General features: G+C 36.2%; 1 protein-coding gene across 2 annotated transcripts; it reads left to right on the top strand.

The window, feature by feature from the left end:
• The first annotated feature begins 7839 nt into the window (after nucleotides 1–7839).
• On the top strand, nucleotides 7840–24700 carry LOC125680543 (uncharacterized). 2 transcript variants are annotated; one of them, XM_048920226.2, is made up of 5 exons: nucleotides 7840–8034; nucleotides 8203–8479; nucleotides 20791–20971; nucleotides 23101–23160; nucleotides 23385–24700. In XM_048920226.2, exons 2-5 carry the CDS (start codon nucleotides 8228–8230, stop codon nucleotides 23816–23818), a joined length of 927 nt encoding a protein of 308 aa, XP_048776183.1. In that variant the 5' UTR covers nucleotides 7840–8034; nucleotides 8203–8227; the 3' UTR covers nucleotides 23819–24700. The 2 variants fall into 2 exon arrangements, with proteins under 2 accessions (XP_048776183.1, XP_048776182.1); XM_048920225.2 differs by lacking the exon at nucleotides 7840–8034 and having other exon boundaries at nucleotides 8125–8479.
• Nucleotides 24701–24717: the final 17 nt, after the last annotated feature.

Below are 24717 nucleotides of genomic sequence, written 5' to 3'. Positions count from 1 at the left end.
ACCTTGGCCACAGTGTTTACCTGAGAAGTTGTATTTTTTCCCATACATGAAAAATATTAGAATGAATAAAATTAGTTTCAACCATGTCACACCAAACATTATTCCTTGTGGTGATTAAGATTTCCCCCATATATCCGTACGATGTAACGCCTTCCATGGCTACAAATCCATCCCTTATAAAAGCCTTCATTTACAGCGCAGATTGATTTCTGCGGTCATATACTTCTCAATATTTTGATATAAAAAAATCATTCATATTTTCCTACTACACTTGTGTCCAAAGACACCTCGTGGATATACGATATAAAGTTGGGGGCGTTTATGCATTGTAAACCGCGTATATCCTATTCAATGAGTAGACATTACTTTCATTCCTATAATTTAATTAAGTAAAACGCATTTGATGTAATTTCATGAATAATTCTAAAGAAAATATGAGTTTTATATGACTCAGTGAAATATAAACACGGCAACAATATGGAAACAGATTGATGATTGAATATTGTTTAACGTCCTCTCGAGAATTTTTCACTCATATGGAGACATCACCAATGCCGGAAAGGGCTGCAAAACTTAACGCTTACGGCCTTTGAGCAGGGAGTGATCTGTATCGTGCGACACCTGCCATGACACAGGGCCTCGATTTTTACGGTCTCATTCGAAGGATCGCCCCATTTAGTCGCCTTTTACGACAAGCAAGGGGTACTGATGATCTATTTTAACCCGGATCCTCACGAAACCAAAATGGAAACAGAGGAGCTAAACATATCTTCAGACGTCATATCACAACTTATCTTATACGATATAAAACATACATGTTTGTAAAGTCAAATAAACCAATCAAATTGTGTTGTTTGTTTTACATCCCGGCGAGAAGTTTTCACTCATACTGAGACTTTACCATCTGATGGTGAATTTCCACTTTAGACTTATGATTGGTGCACAGGATGTATGTTTGACGCGACCATGACACGAGCGGGTCTCTAATTCACGACCACTCAGTTACGAAGCGAATGTTCTACCACTGAGCTACTTGCAACCAGTCAAATTGTGCTTTACAAATGATATTAACTTATATGGTCAGACAATATTCTGAACAACATTTTGAAAGCATTGAAACATGTATCCGCGTCAAGGGATCAGCAGTGTCCACGCATGAGCATTGCCTGGTTTTCAAGGGCAAAAGTCTATTATTAAGTTTAATAAACAGATACGGCCACATTTACACCGATTTTTAAAATGCAATTAGGATCCAACTAAGTTTTGTGGTATATTGCCTAGTCGGACTTAGTTATGACCTAGATTTGGACCTTTATAAGAAACAAATCTCCGAGAGCCACGAACAGGTGTAAAGTGACACCTTCACCTAGAGCTGGCAACTTCTCCATATCAGCAAAAATTGTCGAAGAGACGTAAAACAGGCAAACAAACATGTGAAGATCATCAACATCGGTATGTACATCTTCACAAGTCAAGAGTTATTGATTCGTTACCTCGCACTAACCCTTGACATCAGTCGCTATTTAAAAGTTGGGCTCGAGAAGAAGGATGACGCAATACGCTAGAATTAATCAGCCAATGGGATTTCTTGTTTCAGATGAAAGTTTGGTAAGGGAATAAACAGAAAGTAAAAAATGGCGTCCGTTGACGAGAAGATATATGAAAAACATCAAATCGAGCATTTGACTGAAAACCAAAAGCTTTCGATATCATGTATCAGAGAAGGAAAAGACGTTTTTATTGGGAATAAAACCGGCAGTGGTAAATCGCTATCTTACGAAGTTGTTCCCATTATTTTGGACAATTTGTTTAATTTTATTAAAACATAGTCGACAAACGTGCTTCGACAATCCATCATTTTCATTCGGCTCATACCCCCAAAACCTCGTCTAATTGTTTCTTCAAGCAAAACGAACTCCCGAAAATCAATCGACGGTATCTGTCTTGTACTAATTGGCCACAAATTCTACACCATAATGCCGTCGCCATGCGTGTTTAGTTTTGTTTTCGACCGATTATAAAAGCCGTTGTCTGATTGGTTTGCAGCTTCAGGCTGCAAACCAATCATATGCTTCTTCTCGAGCCCAACTTTTAAATAGCGACTGATGTCAAGGGTTAGTGCGAGGTAACGAATCAATAACCCTTGAGTGCGAGGTAACGAATCAATAACCCTTGACTTGTGAAGATGCGGTATGTATAGAATATCAATGGTCAAAGTCCATCATAGGACGTGAAACAGATTTAGAAATAGTTTAGCAATTCTATAATCATTGTTTTTTGTTCAAACAATTTGCGACAGGGGATGTTTATTCCTTGTAGGAGTTATGAGATTGATCACTGTTTGTTATTTTCATCCGACCAATTCATGGAGCATACCAAAACATATAGCAACGAGCAAGTTAAAACAAAAAGTACTGAATAGCACTAAGTTTGTGAATCCTGATATTTACATGAAAAAGGGCTTTGACAATATTGACCAGGTGTAATACTAATCTTTTTACCAGCAATAATGGTGCAACCAGTTTTAACTTAACCTGTTGACAGGAAAATGATTAGCAAAAATAATGCATTAAAGATATTAGATAAAAATGTAGAGTTTAAATACAAATTGATAAATAACCTTTCGTGTTATTGAAATAAATATTTTTTAGCAGATTGAAACCAGATGGAGCATCTGACTGAATGTAGAAAATCTTGCTGTTAGAATTTATGAGAACAAGATGTTTTTCAGAATTGAGAAAAAAACCTTTTTAAAGATTTATCTTTTGATGTAAAAATCAGAGTGCCAGAAAAATGTACTTGACACTCAAGAAATCAAAATTCAATACCATTAATATATATATATATTGTTGTAATATGTATTTCAAGTAAAGTTACGTGGGGGACTAATGTGCAGGTGGTAGTGCAATAGAGTGTATTGTAAGAAGTTGGCCCTTTGCATGATCTAGTCACGCGAACTTAATGGTTTTGAATGTTATTAAACATTTATGCACATAGAAAATATATTTTTTGATTAAAAGAGCATTTTCATTCAGGCAGCTCTTGGCACTCCAGGTGTGGATAAAGCGAGATCCTCTAAGGAGGTATTATCTCCCTCCTCTCGTATTGTATGTTGGAAATAAATGATGGGGAAAATTGTGCAACCATCACAAACTTAATCAAAAGGATAAGAAATCAATACAAGATCGTGTGCCTTTATTATAATAGCACATAACACAATTGAATGAACTTGCTTTGAAATTCATTTCATGATTAATTATAAATAACTGGTTCCCGGTAATTGATGATGCAACCAGTTTTCCTTAATATTACAGTCAGTACTTGAGGACCAGAAATATCTGTGGGTAAATGGAAAATCGACTGATGCCCATAAGCACATCGTCTCTTACGTTAAGCGCTTAAAGAAGAAGATTGATGACGTAATTAATTTACTCTAGTACGGTATCCACGTGTCTGGATCATTCCGACGATTCCGGGAGTATGTACACATGATTCGGACTAGGGACAAGTTCCATGCAGTGGTTCTGTACTGTAGGGATAGTGAATTTCCCGAACTTGTGAGACAACGAATCCATCGGGTGCCAATATTCACTGATAAATCCTATATTTTCATTGCGAGAGGGAATATAATAACGGACCATTTCGTGTGTGGTGAGTATATATCTGAGTGCCTGTGTGACACTGAGTTTTCTAGACACTCCACAGACAACACTTTCTGCTCCACCTATTTTATAATTCACATGTAGTTTTGTCATCAAGATAGGAAGAACCCTATTGATTTTGGTAGTCAAAAGGTCAAGGTCACTAAGGGCCTTCATAGAAAAACTTACACACTCCACAGGTCGCTTTTTTATTAAGAGAGGAAGAATCCTATGGAATTTGGTAGTCCAAAGGTTAAAGTCATTAAGGGCCTTCATAGAAAAACTTGGACACTCCACAGGCCACTTTCTTATCAAGAGAGGAAGAACCATATTGTTTTGGGGTTAAATGGTCAAGGTCACTAAGGAATTTTATCCAAAAAAACCAAACAAAATTGTATACTCTCTACATTCCACATCTTTTGCTCGATTGGTTTGTTACTTCAAATGTAGCTTTGTTATCAAGAGAGGACGAATCCTATTGATTTTGTGGTCAAAAGGTCAAAACAGGGCTTCATAGAAAAAGCTTGTAGATACTCATTGTGAGGAGATATGCCCCGCCTTGCAGAGTTCTTGCCATATAGCTAAATTATATTTCAGTTGTTTTATGTTGATAATTTATTCATTTTTTCCTCAAGCATTATTGGCACTCCTATGAATGTGTGCAAGGTCACAGTTACGCGCGTATCGATTAATGCATGTGAAATATTTCAAATTGTGAATAATATTTTCTGGTCCTTAATAGAAAATCAGTGTCCAAATGTTCTAGGAATTACTTGATACTTAGTTAATGAAATAAGGAAATCGGTACCAGAGCACAAGTAACAAGTAACCTACATGTAAGCGTGCAATGATGATAACTCGTACTCGAAACCTTTCGGCACGGATCCTATTCATGAAAAGTATTGCATGCTAAAGTTCTCTAGAATTTAGGAACATTTTATTACTAAAGAATTGTTAGCTTTATCATGATATAGGGTTATTGAACTTACATTGGTGAACATCAGGTGAATAATGGGTTGGGAAAAAATTGCGAACTTGTAAGCATTAATTGACACTTTGTAGACAAAACATCTAAACCGTTTACAAGAGCTCACCAAATGATTGCCGGTCCTTTGGATGAGACCGCAAAACCCGAGGCCCCGTGTCACTGCTCAATGGCCGTTAACGCAAGCGCCGAGCATAGGCCTAGATTTTGCAGCCCTTCACCCGCAGTGGTGAAGTATTCATATGAGTGAACGTTAACCATATCCAACCAACCAACCAAATGAATGCTAGCCCACTATCTTTGTTTAGGACTTTTAAAGTTAGCCTACAATATCGGTATATTGATTCTATTATTTCAAGAAAGGATGGTGTTCAATAATGGACCAGGTATAGTGCATGCTAAAATTTCTTAGAATTCAGAAATATTTTATTACTAGAATATTGTTAATTATGTTTCCACCCCGGTTATCACGAAGAACAAAGGAATACCGCGGGTTATTATGCTGCGATGTACCTTCATACGCACATGTTATAAACGATTATGAGAATATTGATACATATTTCACTTGCACTTAACGTTTTGTTAATAAAGCAATAACATTAATAACTGATAACTCAATTTTATAATCATAAAAATTAATCAATAGATGTTGCAAATTAAATTTATAAATGACTGAAGAATATTTGTCATTCAATATAAATCAATCGTCTGCATACGCATGTAGGCTAAAACAAGCATGGCGATGCACAGACAAGTTAAACCCTCTGGAACCACGTATGTCAGTCTGATTAAAACCACCCCTCCTCCTTACACTCGACTCGTCACCACCCCCCTCCTTCTTACACTCGACTCGTCGAGTGCAAGGAGGAGGGGGTGGTTTTAATCAGACTGCACGTATGTGTAATTTTCTTGGACTGTGTATTGAAAGCAGTTGATATAATCCGTCAACATCAAACTGAATACCATTACCGGTACTTGAAATATTTTTTTCAAAATTGATCTAGTATGCCCTACCATCTCACCCTTTTTGTCAGCAAAAACGTGTAGGCCTCGTCGTTTCGGAGACTATCGTGACGTCACGAAGTGACCTAATTTTGTGAGCCGTAGTAGAGTAGAAATATTAATTGATTGAATATTGTTTAACGCCCCTCTCGGGAATTTTTCATTCATTTGGAGATGTCGCCATTGCCGGTGAAGGGCTGCACAATTTAAGGCCTATGCTCAGCGCTTACGGTCCTTGAGCAGGGAGGGATCTTTATCGTGCCACACCCGCTATGACATGGGACCTCAGATTTTACGGTCTCACTCGAAGGACCGCTCCGTTTACTAGTAGTCGCCTCTTACGAAAAGCAAGGGGGTACTGATGACCTATTCTAACCCGGATCCCCACAGGACTAGAGTAGAAATGAAGTTCGCCTCGGCTTTTAAAAAGTTCGCCACGGCATTTATATTCTAAGCAACATGTCTCGACCTCGGAGGTTCTTCAGCAACATCCACGAAATCGCGACTTTATTTCTTTAAAAGGGACTGATTCACGATCCCCCCCTCCCCCATTTTGTTTTTCACTTTAAATGACCAAAATCTACAGTCTAATATGTTTAGAAGGTTTCACAAAAAAATAGGGTTATTCATCATGACAGAAGCTCATTATAGAAAGTTTATTATTTGTTTTCAAAACAAAGATTGAGGTGTGTTATTGTTTACGAAGTTTTCAAATATATCACATCTCAAGTATACTTTAGGTAAAATGTGTCATTTAAAAGTTAAAATTTGTGATTGTACAAAATGAAGATGCTTTAAATTACAAAATTAACGTTTCACTTGTTTGTTTGTTTACATAAAAAGATTGCTCTTATCCTTGCATTCAGACGGTCCAAATTTAGGTTGTCAACATTAAATGAGTTATATTTTTAATTTTTAACATCAAAAATGAAAAATATTTCATCCCGTGGGGATCCGGGTTAGAATAGCAGGGCCGTAAATTAACCTTCAATTTGGAGGAGGCAGGAAATTAGGCGGGGGCCTGGGCGGCCCCCAGACGCTGAGCACATTTTGTGCACACTGAACACGTTTCGTGCAAAATCCTTGATTCTAGGGCCTTCTAAGATGTTACTTGACTAACTCATTCTAAAAGAAAGATTTGGAATGCTTTTTAAGGGAGGTATCATGTTCTTAGTTATTGGAAACAACATAAATTCTAATGAACTTTAAATTTTAATTTTTTTTGGCTCAAAAGTTGGAGGAGGCAGCTGCCTCCTCCGCCTCCATGTAATTTACGGCCCTGAATAGGTCCTCAGTAGTGAGTACCCGTTGCCTGTCGTAAGAGGCGACTAAATGGGTCGGCCCTTCGGATGAGACCGCAAAAACCGAGGTCCCGTGTCACAGCAGGTGTGGCACGATAAAGATCCCTCCCTGCTCAATGGCCATAAGCGCCGAGCATAGGCCTAAATTTTGCAGCCCTTCCGCGGCAGTGGTGACGTCTCCATATGAGTGAAATATTCAATCAATCTTTCGAAAAACGTGAAACAGTCCCTTTAAACTCTGTTACACTTATTGCAATATCGATGAAATGATACTGTACGGAATATAGACTTGTGAATCACACACAGTTCGGTGTTGAATTCTCTGGATTAACCATATCTCCCCTTTTCTAATCAGCGAAAAGCAGTTACTACAAAAGGCGTGCGTTACTATGTCAGTAAATATTACGGACTAAGGAAATATAAAGAGTACCAAAGTAGTATTTATAGAATAATACGCTTATTTGTGAATTTTTATATAAGGTTGTTTATAACAAGGCGCTGTTATCTTAATGACAGGCCATTTTTGTAGCCGTGCTGATTTATTTCATCCACTGTACACCGACATGCAAATTTGGAATCCAGTTACCATAGTTATTTACATTTCTGTGTTGTCGTCTGTTACTTAGCTACTGAAAGATATCTTTTTAAAATCATAGAACAATCATCCTACGTTTGATGTATAAAAAAAAAAAAAAAAAAAAAAATCACCAAAAACGGGGGAATACAGTAATGATACGCATTCCCTTTGGCAAATTGGTTATGGAATGTTTCTATTGATGAAATTGTGATTCGAGGACGAGATCATCCATTGCCGTTTCATATTAAAGTATGCTTTCATCACGTAAGAATGGCATTGTTCAAATGGCTTTGCCACGTTTGAAATCAAAGTTCGGTCTAATTACCCAAAGATAATGAAATGCTACGAACATCCAACGACGCTTCTTTTTAGACATGATGATAAAGCTTTGGGTTACCGTTAGATTTTAGCGACAATCAATAGCTATTGCAGTCAGTCACCTTTTGTAGACGGAGAGAAGAAGCACCAATCAAACGACTCCACTAATCCTTTGGCTTTTGCGAACCTTCGGATTAGCTTTTACTACAGGTATTTACATTGTATTATATACCTCAGGCGTTTCTTCTGCGGATATTCGAAATGTCCGGACGATTTAAAACTTTAATCTATAATTTAACATTTGTCGAATATATATATATATATATATAAAAACCTTCTTTATGCTAAAAATGTTTTCTTAATGAAAATAAAATACAGAACTGCTCCCTGCACAGCAGACGAAATGCTGACTCGGACTGGTACCGTCGTCCGGAAAAATCGTCGACGTTCCAGTGGGAGGGGGTCATGTCGACGTGGTTCAGCACCTACAGTGCTGCAGGCAGGGTGTGTTCCACCTTCCTCTCCCAGACGGAACCTTTCTAACACACGAACATACCTGACTCCTCAACCCTCGCCTTCAAAGAGCGTCATGTTCAGTTTTGAAAGTGAGAGGAAATCGTGCTATTCCCCGGATTTAGTATCCATTCGCAGACAGGTATGTTTTAGAAATATTTTCGTATATTTACATTCAATAGGTTTTTTCCTATTAAGTCTGTTGGAGATTTTTGAGTTCATTTGTCAATATTTATTTCAATGATATATCCCCTTACTTCATTCGTCAATAATGCGTAAAGCAGTCGGCAGTTAGACCAAGATCCGGGTGGGCCACTTGTCGACTGCCGAAACATTCCAAGCGATAAGTGTCAATTTTTCTTGATCTAAATATGCTGTTTGTAAACAAAACTAAAAGCTAACTGTAAATTTTCTTATTTATGTGTTTAGTGATTTTCACACACGACCGCAAAAGAAACAAACTTAGGATTTTTCCGCCAATTAAAATTCATGTGACCGCCTGTCGTTGTTGTTCCATATACAATGTATTCTTCTCATTTGGTATGAGTGTTTATATCATACACCCCAAAACGCATTCTACAGTCACTTCAGTGGGTGTTGATGTAAATATAACCAAAAAATAATGTTTTTGTTGTCATTATTGGGGGATACGACCGTGGTCTAAATATAGAAATCATTTAATTCTTCTACAATGTTGATGACCGTCATATCCCCCAAAAATATTACGTCAATACTTTGAGGGTATTTTTACTTATGGCAATGCATCTATTTGATGTCAAGTTCTAGTTCCATAAAACAATGCAGCCTGTACGCCAAATTTCGAGATAACATGCACATTCTACATTTTAAATTTACAAGCCAATATTACAATATAAAATAATGAGGGGGAAAAACCATTTGAATAAAATTACCCAGTAAATTATAAATTAAGATATCCGATTAAAGATTCGACAGGGAGGAATTTCCCTCGTTGAAAAAGTAGGCAAGTATTATGGTGTAAATTGAATGACCATAGCGAAAGATCGAATACTATCATGTAATTTTGTAAATATCTAGTGTTGAATATTATGGAAAACTATTTCATTTATTTCGTTTTTGGTTGATCTTTCTCTTTCCTTCTAATTTGAAATTAAATTTTTTTTTAAAAATTCTTTTTCGGTATAAAAAGTCGGGCATGAATTCTTCATTTGTAAATTTAAATCAGAAGTCCTTTATTGTAGAACCATATTATAACATGTGGTCTGTAGAGCATGACATGCATGCATAGGAATCATTATTCATATTATAACATGTGGTCTGTAGAGCATGGCATGCATGCATGCATAGGAATCACTATTTATATTGTAACATGTGATCTGTAGAGCATGACATGCATGCATAGGAATTATTATTCATATTGAACAGGCAACATGAAGTGATATCACTATATATGTCACTTACTCGTTTTAAAGGTGCTCTCTAAAATCATATCACCTCTACTTATTCCACTGAGTATGCGGTATCACTTGATTAAATGGATAGGTGATACCACACATTGATTGAGTTATATTACTAAGTCGTTTGGGTGATATTTTATGATTAGTAATAATGAACAAAACAACACCTCATGCACTCTATTCGCCGTTTGTCGGGATGTACCTTTACGTCTTTAAATTTCTCTTACGCATGGAATGATCATTATTATCAACATACACTGATTAAAAAAGAAACGCATAGTACAATTTTATATTCATTTTAAGACATGAGAAATATTTAATGATTGATTTATTGATAACAGAAAAATGATATAAGAGCTCGGTTAATAATCAAAGTACCACGACCACTAATGACAATGACAGTCACCTAGGTATATCCACTCTGACTGCAGAGCTTGGGGCAATTTTTGTAGAGTATGCGGCTGTGGTTGTATTTGGCGGATGCGCCTGCGGTCTATCCAGTTCGTCCCATAAATGTTCAAATATGGTGATTTGGATGGCCAAGGAAGAACCTGGACATTGTGTCTTTTCAGAGCATCACGTGTTAGTTGAGCAGTATGTGGTCTGACGTTGTCACGTTGGAATACTGTTCTGGGATGCTGCACTTCAATATACCGTTGAGCCGTATTCTGTGTGTAAACCAATGCTGTCCTGCATGTATAGGATATTGCTGCCCACATCATAACACTACTTCCTCCAAACCGGTCAACCTCCTGGATACAATGTCGCACAAAACGTTCATTTTGGCGCCTATACACTCATGAATCCTCCATCAGGCCTCAGCAGTACAAATCGAGATTCAATGCTGAACCATACTGTCCGCTAGCGTTGCGGCGGCCATACTCTGTGAGTCTGAGACCATTGAAGTCGGCTCCGTCAATGTTGCGGAGTCAGAACAAAGCCACGAATAGGTCTGTGCGTTCTAATCCCAGCATCCTGTAGTCGACTGCGAATAGTCTGATCTGATAGTCTGCCAATCTCAGAGAGTGTTACAGTTCATATCCTCATGTATTTTCTAAAATGAAATCTACATCTTTTATGTACATTCTACCTTCATTTCTGTCGAAATTCCCAGCCGTTAAAATAAATGTACTATATTTATTTAGTAGTTCTGTATTCATACGCGTGTGAGGAAATGCCTATGATCACAATTTGTAAAGATATCAAAGGCAAGAAACATTGGAAATTTCAATACATAGAGATATATGTGTTCACTCCCAAAACTTTTTTAAAATTGTCTCGATATGCGTGAAAAAGGGATATAAACAAACAAAAGTTTCTTAATATGCTAAGACAATCCTAATTACAAAAAGTGACTAATATTTGATAGAAGTTTGCCTCTGTTTTGTTTGGTATGTCGTTTTACGCTCCATGTGATAATTTTTCACTCATATAGCTTTAGGTAAAGTGCCACAAAATTTGACTTATGCATTGCGCTCAGGGCTGTAACAGTGACTGTTCTTCATTGTGCTAACACATACTTTGACACGAAACCTCGGTTTTAAAGACCACAGGCACTCATATCGCTTGGGGACCTACATGTTATTACTATATATAAGAGTAATGCTCTTTTAATAGTAAATTCGAACCCAAGCGATACAATTGCCCGTAGAAAGACCAATAACTTTCACTATTGATGCCAAGCTCTTGAAGAAATAACAGTCGCAGTTAAACGTTTTGAGTTTGACGCGGCGTCAGGGTCGAGAATCGAGTCCATGACCCCCCATCCCAATTTCGAAGCTAGCGTTCCAACCACTAGATAGAAGTTTATGTAAGCATCTCCGGTCATCATGTTACGGATTCTATTATAACAAATACACAAGTGAAAATTGCGCTACTGCTAATGATTTTTAAATACTTTTTCACAACTGAATGTAATATTATTGTTTATTCTATTTTTAAAGTGTACATAAGAGCAATCATTTGTTAATTCACAGATGAGAGGAGACAGGGGATAATTAAAATTTTCCTGATTTGGTTTATGTACTCAGCTTATAAAGTAATTGCTTTGGTTTTGCAATAAACATCGAACTGATGAAAATGTGCTACGTTAAAGTAAGTCGTAATAGAAAAAGCCCTCGACATTTGTGGAAAATTCAGTCGATTTCTGCTTTAGCAGCTGAGGAAATACACCATGAAAACGTAGTGTCTTTAATTAATGTTGTTGTGAAAGGAGAAGTTATACGCACCTCGCAGCATGACGTAACGAAAACTAAGCCCGACTGCACACGTCAAATGCAGATTAGGTACCAGACAATGAAATCTTTATATCCATCCAGCAGGAAGTGATTGATAGAAAGAGCAATCAGCAGACCAACTATAAACTGAATACCCTTGAGAATGAAGTGTTCTAGTATAGTTCTTAAGTGGTAAAAGTAAAGAATTTTGGTAACATGTGTAACACGTCTCTCTCGTAAAGCTGCGTGGTGTATATCCTAAATAGCGGTTCCCAAATATCGCTAATATAAAATATTGTCGTTTATGGTGATTTAGTATATGGATGTACGGTTGTGGATAGTGATATGTCTGTTACACGCGAATCACGTGTTGCTTAACAGAAATCATAATTACATGAGTTTCTCCTACATATGGAAAACCAACCCGGGAAAGCAATTACTTCCTCTAAAGAAGATTATAGCTTCCGGGTTTAATATGTACGTGGTTTGTCCAAGGATAGCTTCAACGAAGGTACAAGTGATGATTGAATGAATTTTCCTACAGCAATCAATCACTAATTAATAACTTACGGGATTCCAAATTCTACTATTGTTATTGGATTGTCAGGCTTTGTGGCTAAAGGGGGCAAATGAAAAGCCCCTAAAGTCAGAACAATTCAATGTCCGGAATTTAGGTTGTTCACTATAACCAAATATTTATTAAAGCTCAACGTAAGAATTTGAAGGGGAAAAAATCATGAAAAAAGTTCAGATCAAAATTATGAAACAATGGTTTGAGTTGTATAGCATTTATTTTCTCTATTGTTTCCTAATCTTGCATAAGGTTAATGACCTTCAACCACTTTCGGTGAGGTTCCGGGTTTGAATAGGTCCTTATTACCTCTTGCTTGTCGTTAAAGGCAACTGAATGGGGTAGTCCTTCGGATGAGACCACAAACATTGAGGCCCCGTGTCACAACAGGTGTGGCATGATAAAGATCCCTAAGGCCAAAATCGCCGAGCATAGGCCTAAATTTTGCAGCCCTTCACCGGAAATGATGACGTCTCCATACGAGTGAAAGATCCTCGAGTGGGACGTTAAACAATATACAAGCAACCAACCTTCAACCACTAACGTCGTGACGGGAGTCATACTAAAAATGAGGCGGTCAGATAGCTCAGTCGGTAGAGTTCCTGACTAGAAAATTCAGGAGGTCTGAGTTCGAATCCCGGTCTGGTCAAATGCATATCCCCCCTTCGGATTACGTTACGTTACATTTGGTGCCGTGACCAGGATCTGGAATTGATAGTTGAAAATGCCTGCCAAGAGAGAAATGTTCTGGGTTGCTGTCTACGAGGTGTGAAGACATTTAAGAAGGGAGTAATGTGGCGGTCAGACGGTTTTAAATGCCAGTGGCCAGATAGCTCAGTCGGTAGAGCATCTGAGTAGATAATTCAGCGGATTCGGGTTCGAATCTCGTCCGTTGCATTTTCTCCCTTCCTGGTACAAAAGATTTCTATGTAATCCTATCCTAAATATGAAGATATGTATCCCATTTTTTAAGTTATAGTTTCCATATATATTCAAATTTTTTTTTTCACTGTTCGTTATATTCATCTTTCATGTCAACAAAAAATTTCTATCTATGAGACTTATGCTATTTTAACTACTTCCTGAATTCCAAAGTTACGTCTTAATGTATGCATGGATTTAAAGCAATGCAAGCTTACCTGACGGCAAATAAATTGAAAAATAAAAGAACAAATATTTAACATATTTGTGATTGATTATATACTTCATAGAATCAAAGCGAATCTGAAGCAATAAACCCGTTAAATCAGCAGAAAATGTCGATTCATGAATCATTGTCATCCTGTCAGTAATTCCTGTTCGTAATCACCGATACGCATTGACCTCGGAGGTAATCAGTTCGGGAAAAAAAGTGAAAGAGAGGCACTGAGCACGTGTCAGATTTGTAAACAATTTAACATGTAAATTTCATAGAAAATTCACTATCAAACTTTCATTTGAGTGACACATTTGCGTAATTATTACTTTCTTACACTTATAGTACTTCTTGTCATTCATGAAACGATGTAATATTTTAAACAAACGGAACGTGTATTTACGTCAATTTCCGTCTTTGTATATGACCTCGGTCTCAGGAACCCGATTAAGTTCGGTAATCATAGTTCCCATGTCCGTGTATACGACGCACTGGCGGTTTATACGAAACGCTCATTGTAGGTATGCTCTCAAACAATATTCCCTTGTTTATTTTGCTGAATCTTCTCTTCAGATCTTGGATATTATATTAGTTATACCGATAGGTGTTATTTGATTCATAATTGGATAGTTGAAAAAATCCCGTCAGTTACAGCTTGTATTGCTTTAAAATCCTTACAAATTTATTTGTCTTTGGTTTTGAACTTTGGATTGATCAGCAGCAGATAAATATAATTTTTATGTCTTAGAAAAAGAATATCCGGTAATGAGACTACTATAACATACTGTATTCGTTAGCACACCATGCGGAGATTCTCTATTAGGGGATGATTAAACGACTCCTAATATGAGATATCCCGGCATTAATTTGCCCGGAAGTAACCCACCGACGCGTTGTTTTCACTTTATGGAGTTAAAATTGGATGTTGTCGGATTATTTCCGGAGCGCAAGCAATATGATTGACAATTCTCTGCTGAATTGTTCTGGATGCTCTACGTTTAGAATGGCTGTGAACCAGTCAACAAGAAATAGATTTCAATATTTGTCATTTAATTCTTATGAGATTGACAGGGCTGTTTAAGCATTTTTGACTTCAATTGTGCTGATAATGCGTACCAGTGTATAGATTAATTGAATAACTCGCGTTAGCACGATATGAAATATGGTTGCAAACTATTGTATGTTATTTTAAAATAGGATAGATGTATAAAAACATAGATGCTGTCATAAGACAAGTAATACCCGCACGCAAGTGCATGGATGTCTTTAAAATATACTCTCTATTGTACTTGTGTAACTAGCAGATATTGATTGATTGAATCTTGTTGAACGTCCTTCTCGAGAATATTTCACTCATATGGAGACGTCACCATTGCCGAGAAGAAGCTGCAAAATTTAGGCATATGCTCGGCGCTTACGGCCTTTGAGCAGGGAGGGATCTTTATCGTGCCACACCTGCTGCATCACGGGACCTTGGACTTTGCGGTTTCATCCGAAGGACCACCCCATTTAGTTTCAAATTACTTTTCAAAAGATGATTTAGTTACTGAGTAGAATGTAAGAGGAGTTCTGGGAACTAAGTTTTTGTTTGTCGAAAAATGTTGTTTTTAATCCCTATTTTGGCCTCAGGATGAAAATGAAAATTTCGAAAACTTATGGCACATTTACAGGTCACCACCAATCATATTCCTAGAGATGATTTTGTTACTGTGTGAAATGTGAGAGGACCCCCATTTGGGCCCTAGGATGAAAATGAAAATTCTGAAACCTCATTCCACATCTGCAGGACACCATCAATTATCTTTCAAAGGATGATTAGGCTGCTGTGTAAAATGTAAGAGGAATTCTGGAAGTTTCCAAAACCTTATTGTACATCTACAGGACACCATCTCTCATATTCCTAGAATATTGATTGTTTACTGCTTAAAATAAAAGAGTAGTTTGAGGAAGAAGAAAGTGTGACAGACGGACGGACCAAGGTAACAACGATATACCCGAACTTTCTTTTGAAGTTCAGGTAAAATTATGCTTACATCTACAGAAGATTCGTTAATTTGTAACATAAAGGTAGGCATTTTGATGTAAACGTCATCGTTAAGTGTGGATTATGATGTCAGTGTGGTATCAAGGTGTTTTTGGCCATACAATACACTGTGTAAATTTTCATGAAAGGTAAAGATAACGAACAGTGATCAATCTCATAACTCCTGTAAGCAATACAAAATAGATAGTGACACACCAGAGGTGCGATCAGGTGCCTAGGAGGAGTAAGCACCCACTGTCGACCGGTCACACCGCCGTGAGCCCTATATCCTGATCAGGTAAATGGAGTTATCCGTAGTCAAAATCAGAGTGCCAAGAACGGTCTAACAATCGGTATGAAACACGTCAGACAGCATTTGACCTAAAGATAGGTTGTATTGGCAAACTAGATCGTTATAACGACCATTTAAAGTCATGTTGGAATGTAAATATTTTCTCAGGGACTATTCAGTTGAAGTGTTATTCAAACAATTATGTGAACTCAATTAAACAATATCATCAATTCCAAATGATCAAGTAATATCACTGATACGTTTTAGTGATATCCCTTACCAGTATTCACAAACTGAGTAGGTGATACCACGTAAAACATTAAGTGACATCACATAAAGAACACGTGACATCACATAAAGAACACGTGACATCACATAGTTGTTTAAGACAGATTTTTGTCACTATTCAGACAATTGAGAAGATGTGTACTAAGTTATGTGCTTATATTTCCTTCAGTTATAAGGTAGGTCGTGGAATCACGTTACTCTCTATAAATAAGAGGCATCTGGAGAACGTTTTCGATATGGAATGTATTTTTGGTAGACTCTGTGAAATAGTAGTAAAATATCACTTTATTTGGTCAAATTAAAAAGTAGAACATGAAAACATTCAAGCAATGACTTGTTATTTTTTGAAAGATAACAGTCTCATAACTGCAACGGTGTGTGCATACAAATTGAATAACGCGCGTTATTTCATTGCTTTTATTTACATTTCTGAAACCTTTTTTTAATGTGTGAATGTTTTATTTATATCTTAAATTTCCCGCCTAATTCTTTGGGTAAGTAGCAATTAACGGAACAGCCATGGGAAGCAAAATGTGATGGCATAACGTAAAAGAAAAGAGTGCGCAATACTGAAAATATTTAATAGTCCAATTCTTGAATTCATTTTTAATTGACTTATTTTAACAAGGTTGTACGATCTGAACTCGGTTTAAGCAGTTAATATATTTTCAAATCTATTTAATTGTAAACAGCATAAGTATAGTTACTATAGGTGCTAGTCGGCTATGTTGTTACTTCGAGAAATTGAAAGTACAATTACTGAAAGAAGAATTGTCGAAAAGTGTTTGTTTGGTGATATTAACCACATTAGAGGCAAGATCAACTTCTCTGGCATCGAATGAGATGTACTTATGTTGTCTGAGACGGGAATAGACAACAAAGCTTTGTTTTCATTCTGCACATGTACGGTCGAGCACAGGAACTGGTAATTATGTCTGTAAAAGGGGTCTTTACCATACCATTCCCTAATAAGGGGCAATGATAATTTTATTAGGAGTTGGTATGGTATATACCCCCATACTATTATTACAGTATTACAAAATCACCGGTTCCTGTTGGCCGAGATGCAGACGACATGCTCGACAATGTTCACACACCTAACCGAGTGACTCGGTCTTTGCGCTCAAAACTCTCTAATGCATTTTATCACAGAATTAAAGAGTAAATCTAAATATAGCAAAGTATTTACCTTTCCAATGATATTTGCCATTGACATCTTTTCAAATTGTAACGATAACTATTTCCTCTTGAATGTGCTGAAGTTGTGAACAATGTGTGTATGAATCTTAATAAATATAAGTACGTCTATAAAACCATTTTATATCATCCTTTAACTAAATTTGCAGGAAATTCTAAGATTTTGAATTTTCGATGTGTTTAATGTCATTCTGAGTTTTGCACGATGTTTTGAAGTATCGTTTCATGATTCCCATTCCTAATGAATTACTGTCTGAGATGTTCACTGGTTGTAAAAAAAAAATCCCATATTTGTTGGTCAATTGGGTTTCCAACAGTAGATGTCTCAAGAGATAAGAGTTCATATTCTCCCCAAAATTCCTGCGCGATAGGCTAATGGTAACTGCATGTCTCACGTGAGAATCACTCTTTCCATTGACATACACTGTACTCGATATGTACATTATATTGTCTATACTTCTGTAGTTTTACATGCATATTGCAATAATAAATATTTTGGAAAAGGTATTACGCCAGGCAATGGCCCCCCTTTCAAAAAAAGGTACATTTTGCAAAATAAAAGGAAATACGATCTTTATTCCCCTGACTCTTTAGTTAGTGTTTATTGCACAATTTATTGGGAGAATGTTGTTTCTCTCACATACTGACCTCAGAAATGTATATAATTGTATAATATATTATTTTCAATAAAAATCAAGAGGGTGAGAATTTCTTTTCTTTTACTCAAGACCCGTCAATGACGGGACGTATTATGGCATGGTGTCCTTTGTATGTTTGGACCTTGTAGGCAAAATGAACTGTAAGCTCCAGGATCTTACAACTTGGTACATTTGATCACTATGATAGGAAGATGTCTATTGTTTTTCAAGGCCAAGGTCGTAGTATCAGTTAATAGGAAAACCCTTGTAGACAGAATACAGACTAAACTACATGTATTGTGACTAGGACCGTCAAACTCTGTAAACATACTCCTAATGCCAGGTGGAGGACGTGTTTTGTTCTTCAAGGTTAGAGATCAAAGGCCAAGGTCGTAGTATCACGTAATAGGAAAACCTTGTAGGCAGGATACAGACCAAACCGTTGGGACTAGGGCCGTCAAAGTTGGTACACATACATCTTATGCCAAAACGGAGGATGCCAATCGTTTCTCAGGTTCAAAGTGCAAGGTCACAGTATCACTTAATTAGTAAAAAACCTTGTTTTTGCTATGGAGGCAATTGGAATTTTTGCGAAACGGAACGAAACGGGAATGGACTGTAAAAGGTAGCCGTTACGGATACCGATATTGCTCTGAAATTTAGTCACAAGCTTCCTCTCGGAGGAATTTAAACTTGTTCCGTTTGCATTTCAGCTGGATTAGTGCACCATGACCTACTTAAAAGTAAATCAAACAGTTTTCCAGATTTTTTTCTCGTTATGAATATAGGTATTGCCCTGAAATTCCCTCTCGGAGAAATACATAATCAGTTCACATTTAAACTCGATTTGTGCACCATGACCTACTTTAAGCTTTTCTTATCGGAATGTGTATGATATCAATTCAGAGTGCATAATGTGCTTACAGGTCCAACGGGCGTATGTTGTACCTTTGAGATAATCTTGTTAATCTTTTGTCTTCTTTGAAGGTATACGTAGACTCAGCCTCCCTGGAACATTGCATTCAACTCATCCATACATCGACTTACCATTATGCTATATCTGGGGGAAATGATATTAAACCTTCAATACATGACGAATACGAGACATTGATAATGAATTTCTCAAGACGATCTGTCTCCCCTAGAAATGATTATTAGTAGTTAAGCCATCGTGGTTGGAATATATCAGTGAGGGCAAAGTTTTAATTAACTCCAGTTTAATGGAATCTCGATCGTTCGTCTACGCTCCTTTGATTTACTACCTTCTTCTAATAGCGGTGTCTGCCTATGTTCCTGTGTAGAGAGTTAGACTTTGAAGGGGACATCACCAGCAACAGAACATGACGATATTTTACTCGGAGATTAAATTTTCATATGTATATCTGTCTATGTCCGCTCTGGAAACAGTTCTCTGTTGAATATTCATATTTCAATCACTAAGGGACTGATGCTAGAAAACACATATTGCCATATTGTAAATTATCCCTCTATGTTTTTGGCATAAAAGGTTTGCTAAATGTGTTTACGTGTAATTTTCTATTACGCAATTTTATGGCATGCTTTCAGGAAAAGCTTTTAAATGCATTATCTATCTGTATAGATGATCATGTTATCTGTCAGACGCGGATCCAGAAAAAAAAGGTCGGGAACAATGATGCAGTGTATCTTGTGTATTCGCTTCATAAGTTCGTGTGATCATGTGTTTGTTTCAAACCCTCATTTACTGCGAATGCAATCTCTTTTAAAACGACTTAGTTTTGTTGATTTTAACATTCAAATAGACATGTATAGTACTCGCTGAAAATTGTTAATAAGTGAATAACACAATCAAGAAGATGAATTGTTAAATGGGCATGGGCACGATTTTCAGAACTGAAAATTTACATTTTATTTTTTCATTTTTAATGCAATGTTTTTGTTTACATATATATTGCTTATTAGAAAAAATGAGATGCGACAAACCATAGAAACTGTTTATAATTGTTGTTCAAAATTAACTTGTAATTTGATAAAATTGCTTTAACCGAAACTTTTATTAGTATATTTATTATTTAACCTATGTAAACAAAAACATGGTACGAGCCTTGTTTACATAACAAAGAATTGTGAGTTCTATCTCTCTTGTGACTTGACAACTGACATTCATTTTTCCTGACCATTAGAAATACCTTAGTTAAGCATTGTAAACATTAAATGTGGAAAAATAAAATTTAAAAAATTTCAGCTCCAATCGTGTTCGTGTACATTCTTGTCATTCGAACACACCATAAATGTTTTTTTTTGGTTTTTTTTGTTTGTTTTTTTTTTTTTTTTACAAAAGCCGAAGATGGATTCGTTAATAAAAAACATGTAATACACATACAGATATCTCTCTAGGTGAAAATATATCTATCAAAGTAAAATAGATATCTCTCAAAAAGAAAGATATCTCCTTCTTAGAGAGATATCTCTTTAATTTTAGGGATATTTTTTGATTTGGAGATATTTCTTTTTCTAAAGAGATTTGCAAAAATAAGAGATATATATTTTTAGAGAAATGTCTTATTTTCCGAATAAATTGTGAAACGGCTTGTTTTAGTGGGTTAACTAGCAGAGAAGACACGGGTGATACAGCAGTATCTTTTTGTAATAAATTTTGTTTGCTTTTTATTTTACAGTCTAGTATTGTCAACAGTCCTTGTGAAAAACCACAGTATTACGGTAGCTTCGTACTTTGGACTGACCCGGCGGAAGCTGACAACTCCCTCTCTGTGTACGTTGGCCTTGTGGAAGCGTGTAAAGAGGCCGAAAGTCCTTGCAACTTTATTCACAGAGCTTTTATCATTTTTGGAAGAACTCGTAAGTCATCAGAGAAAGACATCATTCAAATGGTGTTTTAAAAGTCAAAAGGGTGAATATCGAACTAGGTAAAGATAATCAAGTAGATTGGGATATTGCAATCTACCTTTTCGAAATCATTCGTGCACGCATATGCTATTATATATGTATGTTGCTATCGTATATTTAAGTCTCCCAAATGAAGTTTGGAGATTTATTGGTTTGCTCAGTTCATGTTTTTCTCCTTTTTTCTCGCAGCTGGGCTATCTCATTAATGGTTATAGGCGCGGGTTCATAATATTTTATGGTATGGTGCATGTTCATAAATGATCTTAAAGCAATAAATTTCTGCAATATGTTAGGCACAGTACGTTTTTGGGTATAAAAAAGAGATGGGGTTTTAAATTTTTAATATAGAAATGCATGGGAGAATTTTAAATCACAGTTTTTAATGCCTCAAACTTTTACACCATCCATTGTCAATGAAATTTGGTATATTAAGGTAAATGAGGATGGTGAATAAAATTGTGAACTTAAAATTTTCAAAATGTTCACCACGTTCAAAATGACCGCCCAAAAATGCTGGAAATTTTCAACGTTTTCCTATCTCAACAAAATTTGATATGTAGGGGTAGTTGAGGATGGCGAATAGAATAGTAAACTTGAAATTTTCAAAAATGGCGGAAATTTTCAAAATGCTCATCCTTTTCCTTTTCCTCATTTCATCGAAAACGCGTCAGTTTTGCAATATTGTCCGATTTCAACAAAATGGTAGGTAGGGGTGACCAATAGAGTGATGAACTGGATATTTTCAAAATGACTTTTCGCGAATGCGTCAATTTTTCAATGTTCAATGCAGTAAAATTTGGTATAATGGGGTAGTTAAGGATGGCGAATAAAATGATGAACTCGCTATTTTTACAATAACCATAAAAACGCGTCAAATTTTGATGTTAAGGAAAACCCCTGTCCAAATATTTCCAGGGGGTTCTGAAAACACTTTTAAAGGCATTTCCACCATTTCACATGCTATTGAGGATACAATGAAACTTTATACCAATTCGTCTAATTTTTCAATGTCCGATCTCAACAAAATCTGGTACGTAGGAGTAGTTGAGGAAGGGAAAAATTATGAACTTTAAATTCTGAAAATGGCCGCTATTTCCAAAATGGATGCCAAAGCCAAATAAGCGTCAAATTTTTAACGTTTTCTAATCTCAACGTTTGGTAAGTGGGGAGTTGAGGATGGCGCATAAAATGGTAAACTCGAAATTATCAAAATGGCTAAAAGTTTCAAAATGGCCACTGAAAACGCGTCGATTTCTCATTGATGTCTGATTTAAAAAAAAATAATGGTATGTATTGGTAGCAGAGGATGGCGGATATGATGAAAATTGAAATTTTGAAAATGGCCGCCAATTTCAAAATGGCCGCCAAAACGCGTCAAATTTCTGGAGAAAAAAATGTAATGTTATGTAATGGGGAACCCCTACCCAAATTTTTTCCACTGTGTCTGAAAATGCTTTTAAAAATCTAAAATATTACATGTCTTAGGGTATGGAATAAAATTATTTAAAATCCATTTAGGTAAATTCATAATTTCTTGAAGCTTTAAAAGGGGTGCAGTTTTTATAATAGGTGTTTGAAACTTACAATTTCCAGTTAGTTTGACTTTTGTGATATGTAAAATATGATGTCTCCATTAACCAATAGCGCACTTAAAACTTGTTTCTTCTTTGTTACACATTCTACACTTGTGCTGAAAGGGCTCCTTTTATTTTAAGGGATCTCAGGGGAAGTAACTGTGTGTGTGTGTGTGCGATTTTATTGGTGTTCGTTTGGGAAACTTCCGTAATTTTGTAACAACATTCTGTAACAATTATTACTGATTATAATTACTTTTCTAAATTTTGATGAAAAATGTGAGTAGTGACAGAAAAGATGTCAATATTTAAATGCATAAGTCATCCATCAAGCATCCTTATAGATTAAATTTAATCAGAATTGAAGGGTTTATCCAACTTTCTTGAACATCATTAGATCGATATCATTCCTTTAAGTATTTCGTTTGGTTTAAAAAAGAAGATAAATCCCGGTTGTCGTGAGAAATGGACATTATTTATGGTTGGTGGTTTTTGACTTAATTGCAGTCCCTGCTACTGTCTTCCTGGGACTACTTTTAGCATTGCCGGTTACGATGATTATTATTGGTAAGATGATATTTTCCTCATTGATTTTATCTTTTTGTGTTCATGCGCTTCATCCTTCATCGGATGTAGTGAAGACAAAATATCTGCAGAAATATACATTTGGAAAAACATAGACATTTGATAGATTATTTTAATAAATCAAATCTGAATTGATCATACGTAACAAAATTGAATATGTTATGTAGACTTATATATTGTACATGTTGATTTCTTTAAATTTTAAGGTGTGAAGTATTTAGAGGAATGCCCCCGGGAGCCAAAAATTCCGATATATATATTGGTCGGTGGATGTTTCGGAGGATTAAAACTTTTAATGCTCATGTGTGAACAGGCCCGGAAGTTACGTGATGATGATGATGAGACGATTCACGATGATTCTGAGCTTCTAACAATGACTAAAGTGGCACATGTGTGTCTGACTCTATTTCTATGTATTTGGTTTGTATTTGGAAACTTCTGGTTGTTTGGGATGGGAATACCAAAATTTAAAGCACCGTTGCACGAACCAAAGAACTGGTGCGACAGATTTGTCTTCACCTTCATGTTTTGGCAGATCGTCATTTGTTACATCCTGCTCGCCATGGTGTTTATTCTCGGTATTTCTTTCTGTGTGTGTTTCACTTTTTCTCGCTGTAAAAAGGATATTGAGAAAGGATGATATGAAGCAATATGGGATTTTATAGAAATGAACACAGTATATATGTTGTTAGTGTAGTGATCTCAGGAGTTTTTCCATTCAATTTATTACTTTTTTTTATGCGTTTCACACAGTATTGAAAAAAGCCGCCTTTGTCACTTTTTGCAGACGAAATTGCTAACAGGCCGAACAGTTTTGTTCTGTCTGGACTGTGTGGCTATCAGTTATTATCGTTTATTTTTAGTGGTAGAAAAGCTTCAGAAATCCATTGGATTACTTTTCTTTCATTACAGCCTACCTTGTTATTTTAAAGAGGACACAAAGCGGAAAACTTCCATCTTTCGATTTTTCTTATAACACAGAACTATTTTCTTTTCTTTTCAGGATTGCTAATGATTTGAAATTAACTCATGTTTCTTATCAGTAACACAACATCGAATTTGTATAGCTGTTCATGAGTTAGTACATGTGTTGCATTGGTGTAAATATGCTGCTTTTATGTTGGGGACAGTTTTAAACGTGTCCAATCAGACCTGTGGTCCTAAACATGCTGAGTAATTTCATTTCACAGCTCAATGCATGTTCTTTTAAAATTGTCATTAATTCTCTTTGTATACAATTGATGCATACTGTATAAATTATAAATGTCCAATATTTAGTTGTACTAATCGATAAGGATCAGTGCATATACTGTCACGAGTAGAGAACATGTATACAATTTGGGGCCGCTGTATTTATTTTCTGCCTACTTAGAATCAACAATTTCTGAAACACGGTAGGGGTGCGATTTTCTTTTCTGGTATTTTTTTTCAAGACTCCTTGTTAACTTCTCATTAATGAAGAGTTGAAACTCCTGGCACACAAGCATGGTGGAGTTCAACTTATCGGGTATGGGTGTGTGTGTGGGGGTGTGTGTGTGT

This window comes from Ostrea edulis, chromosome 2 (genome assembly GCF_947568905.1).
Source record: "Ostrea edulis chromosome 2, xbOstEdul1.1, whole genome shotgun sequence".
Taxonomy (NCBI): Eukaryota; Metazoa; Mollusca; class Bivalvia; order Ostreida; family Ostreidae; genus Ostrea; species Ostrea edulis.
Note: the sequence above shows the minus strand (reverse complement) of the source record. Positions and strands in the feature narration are given on the sequence as shown.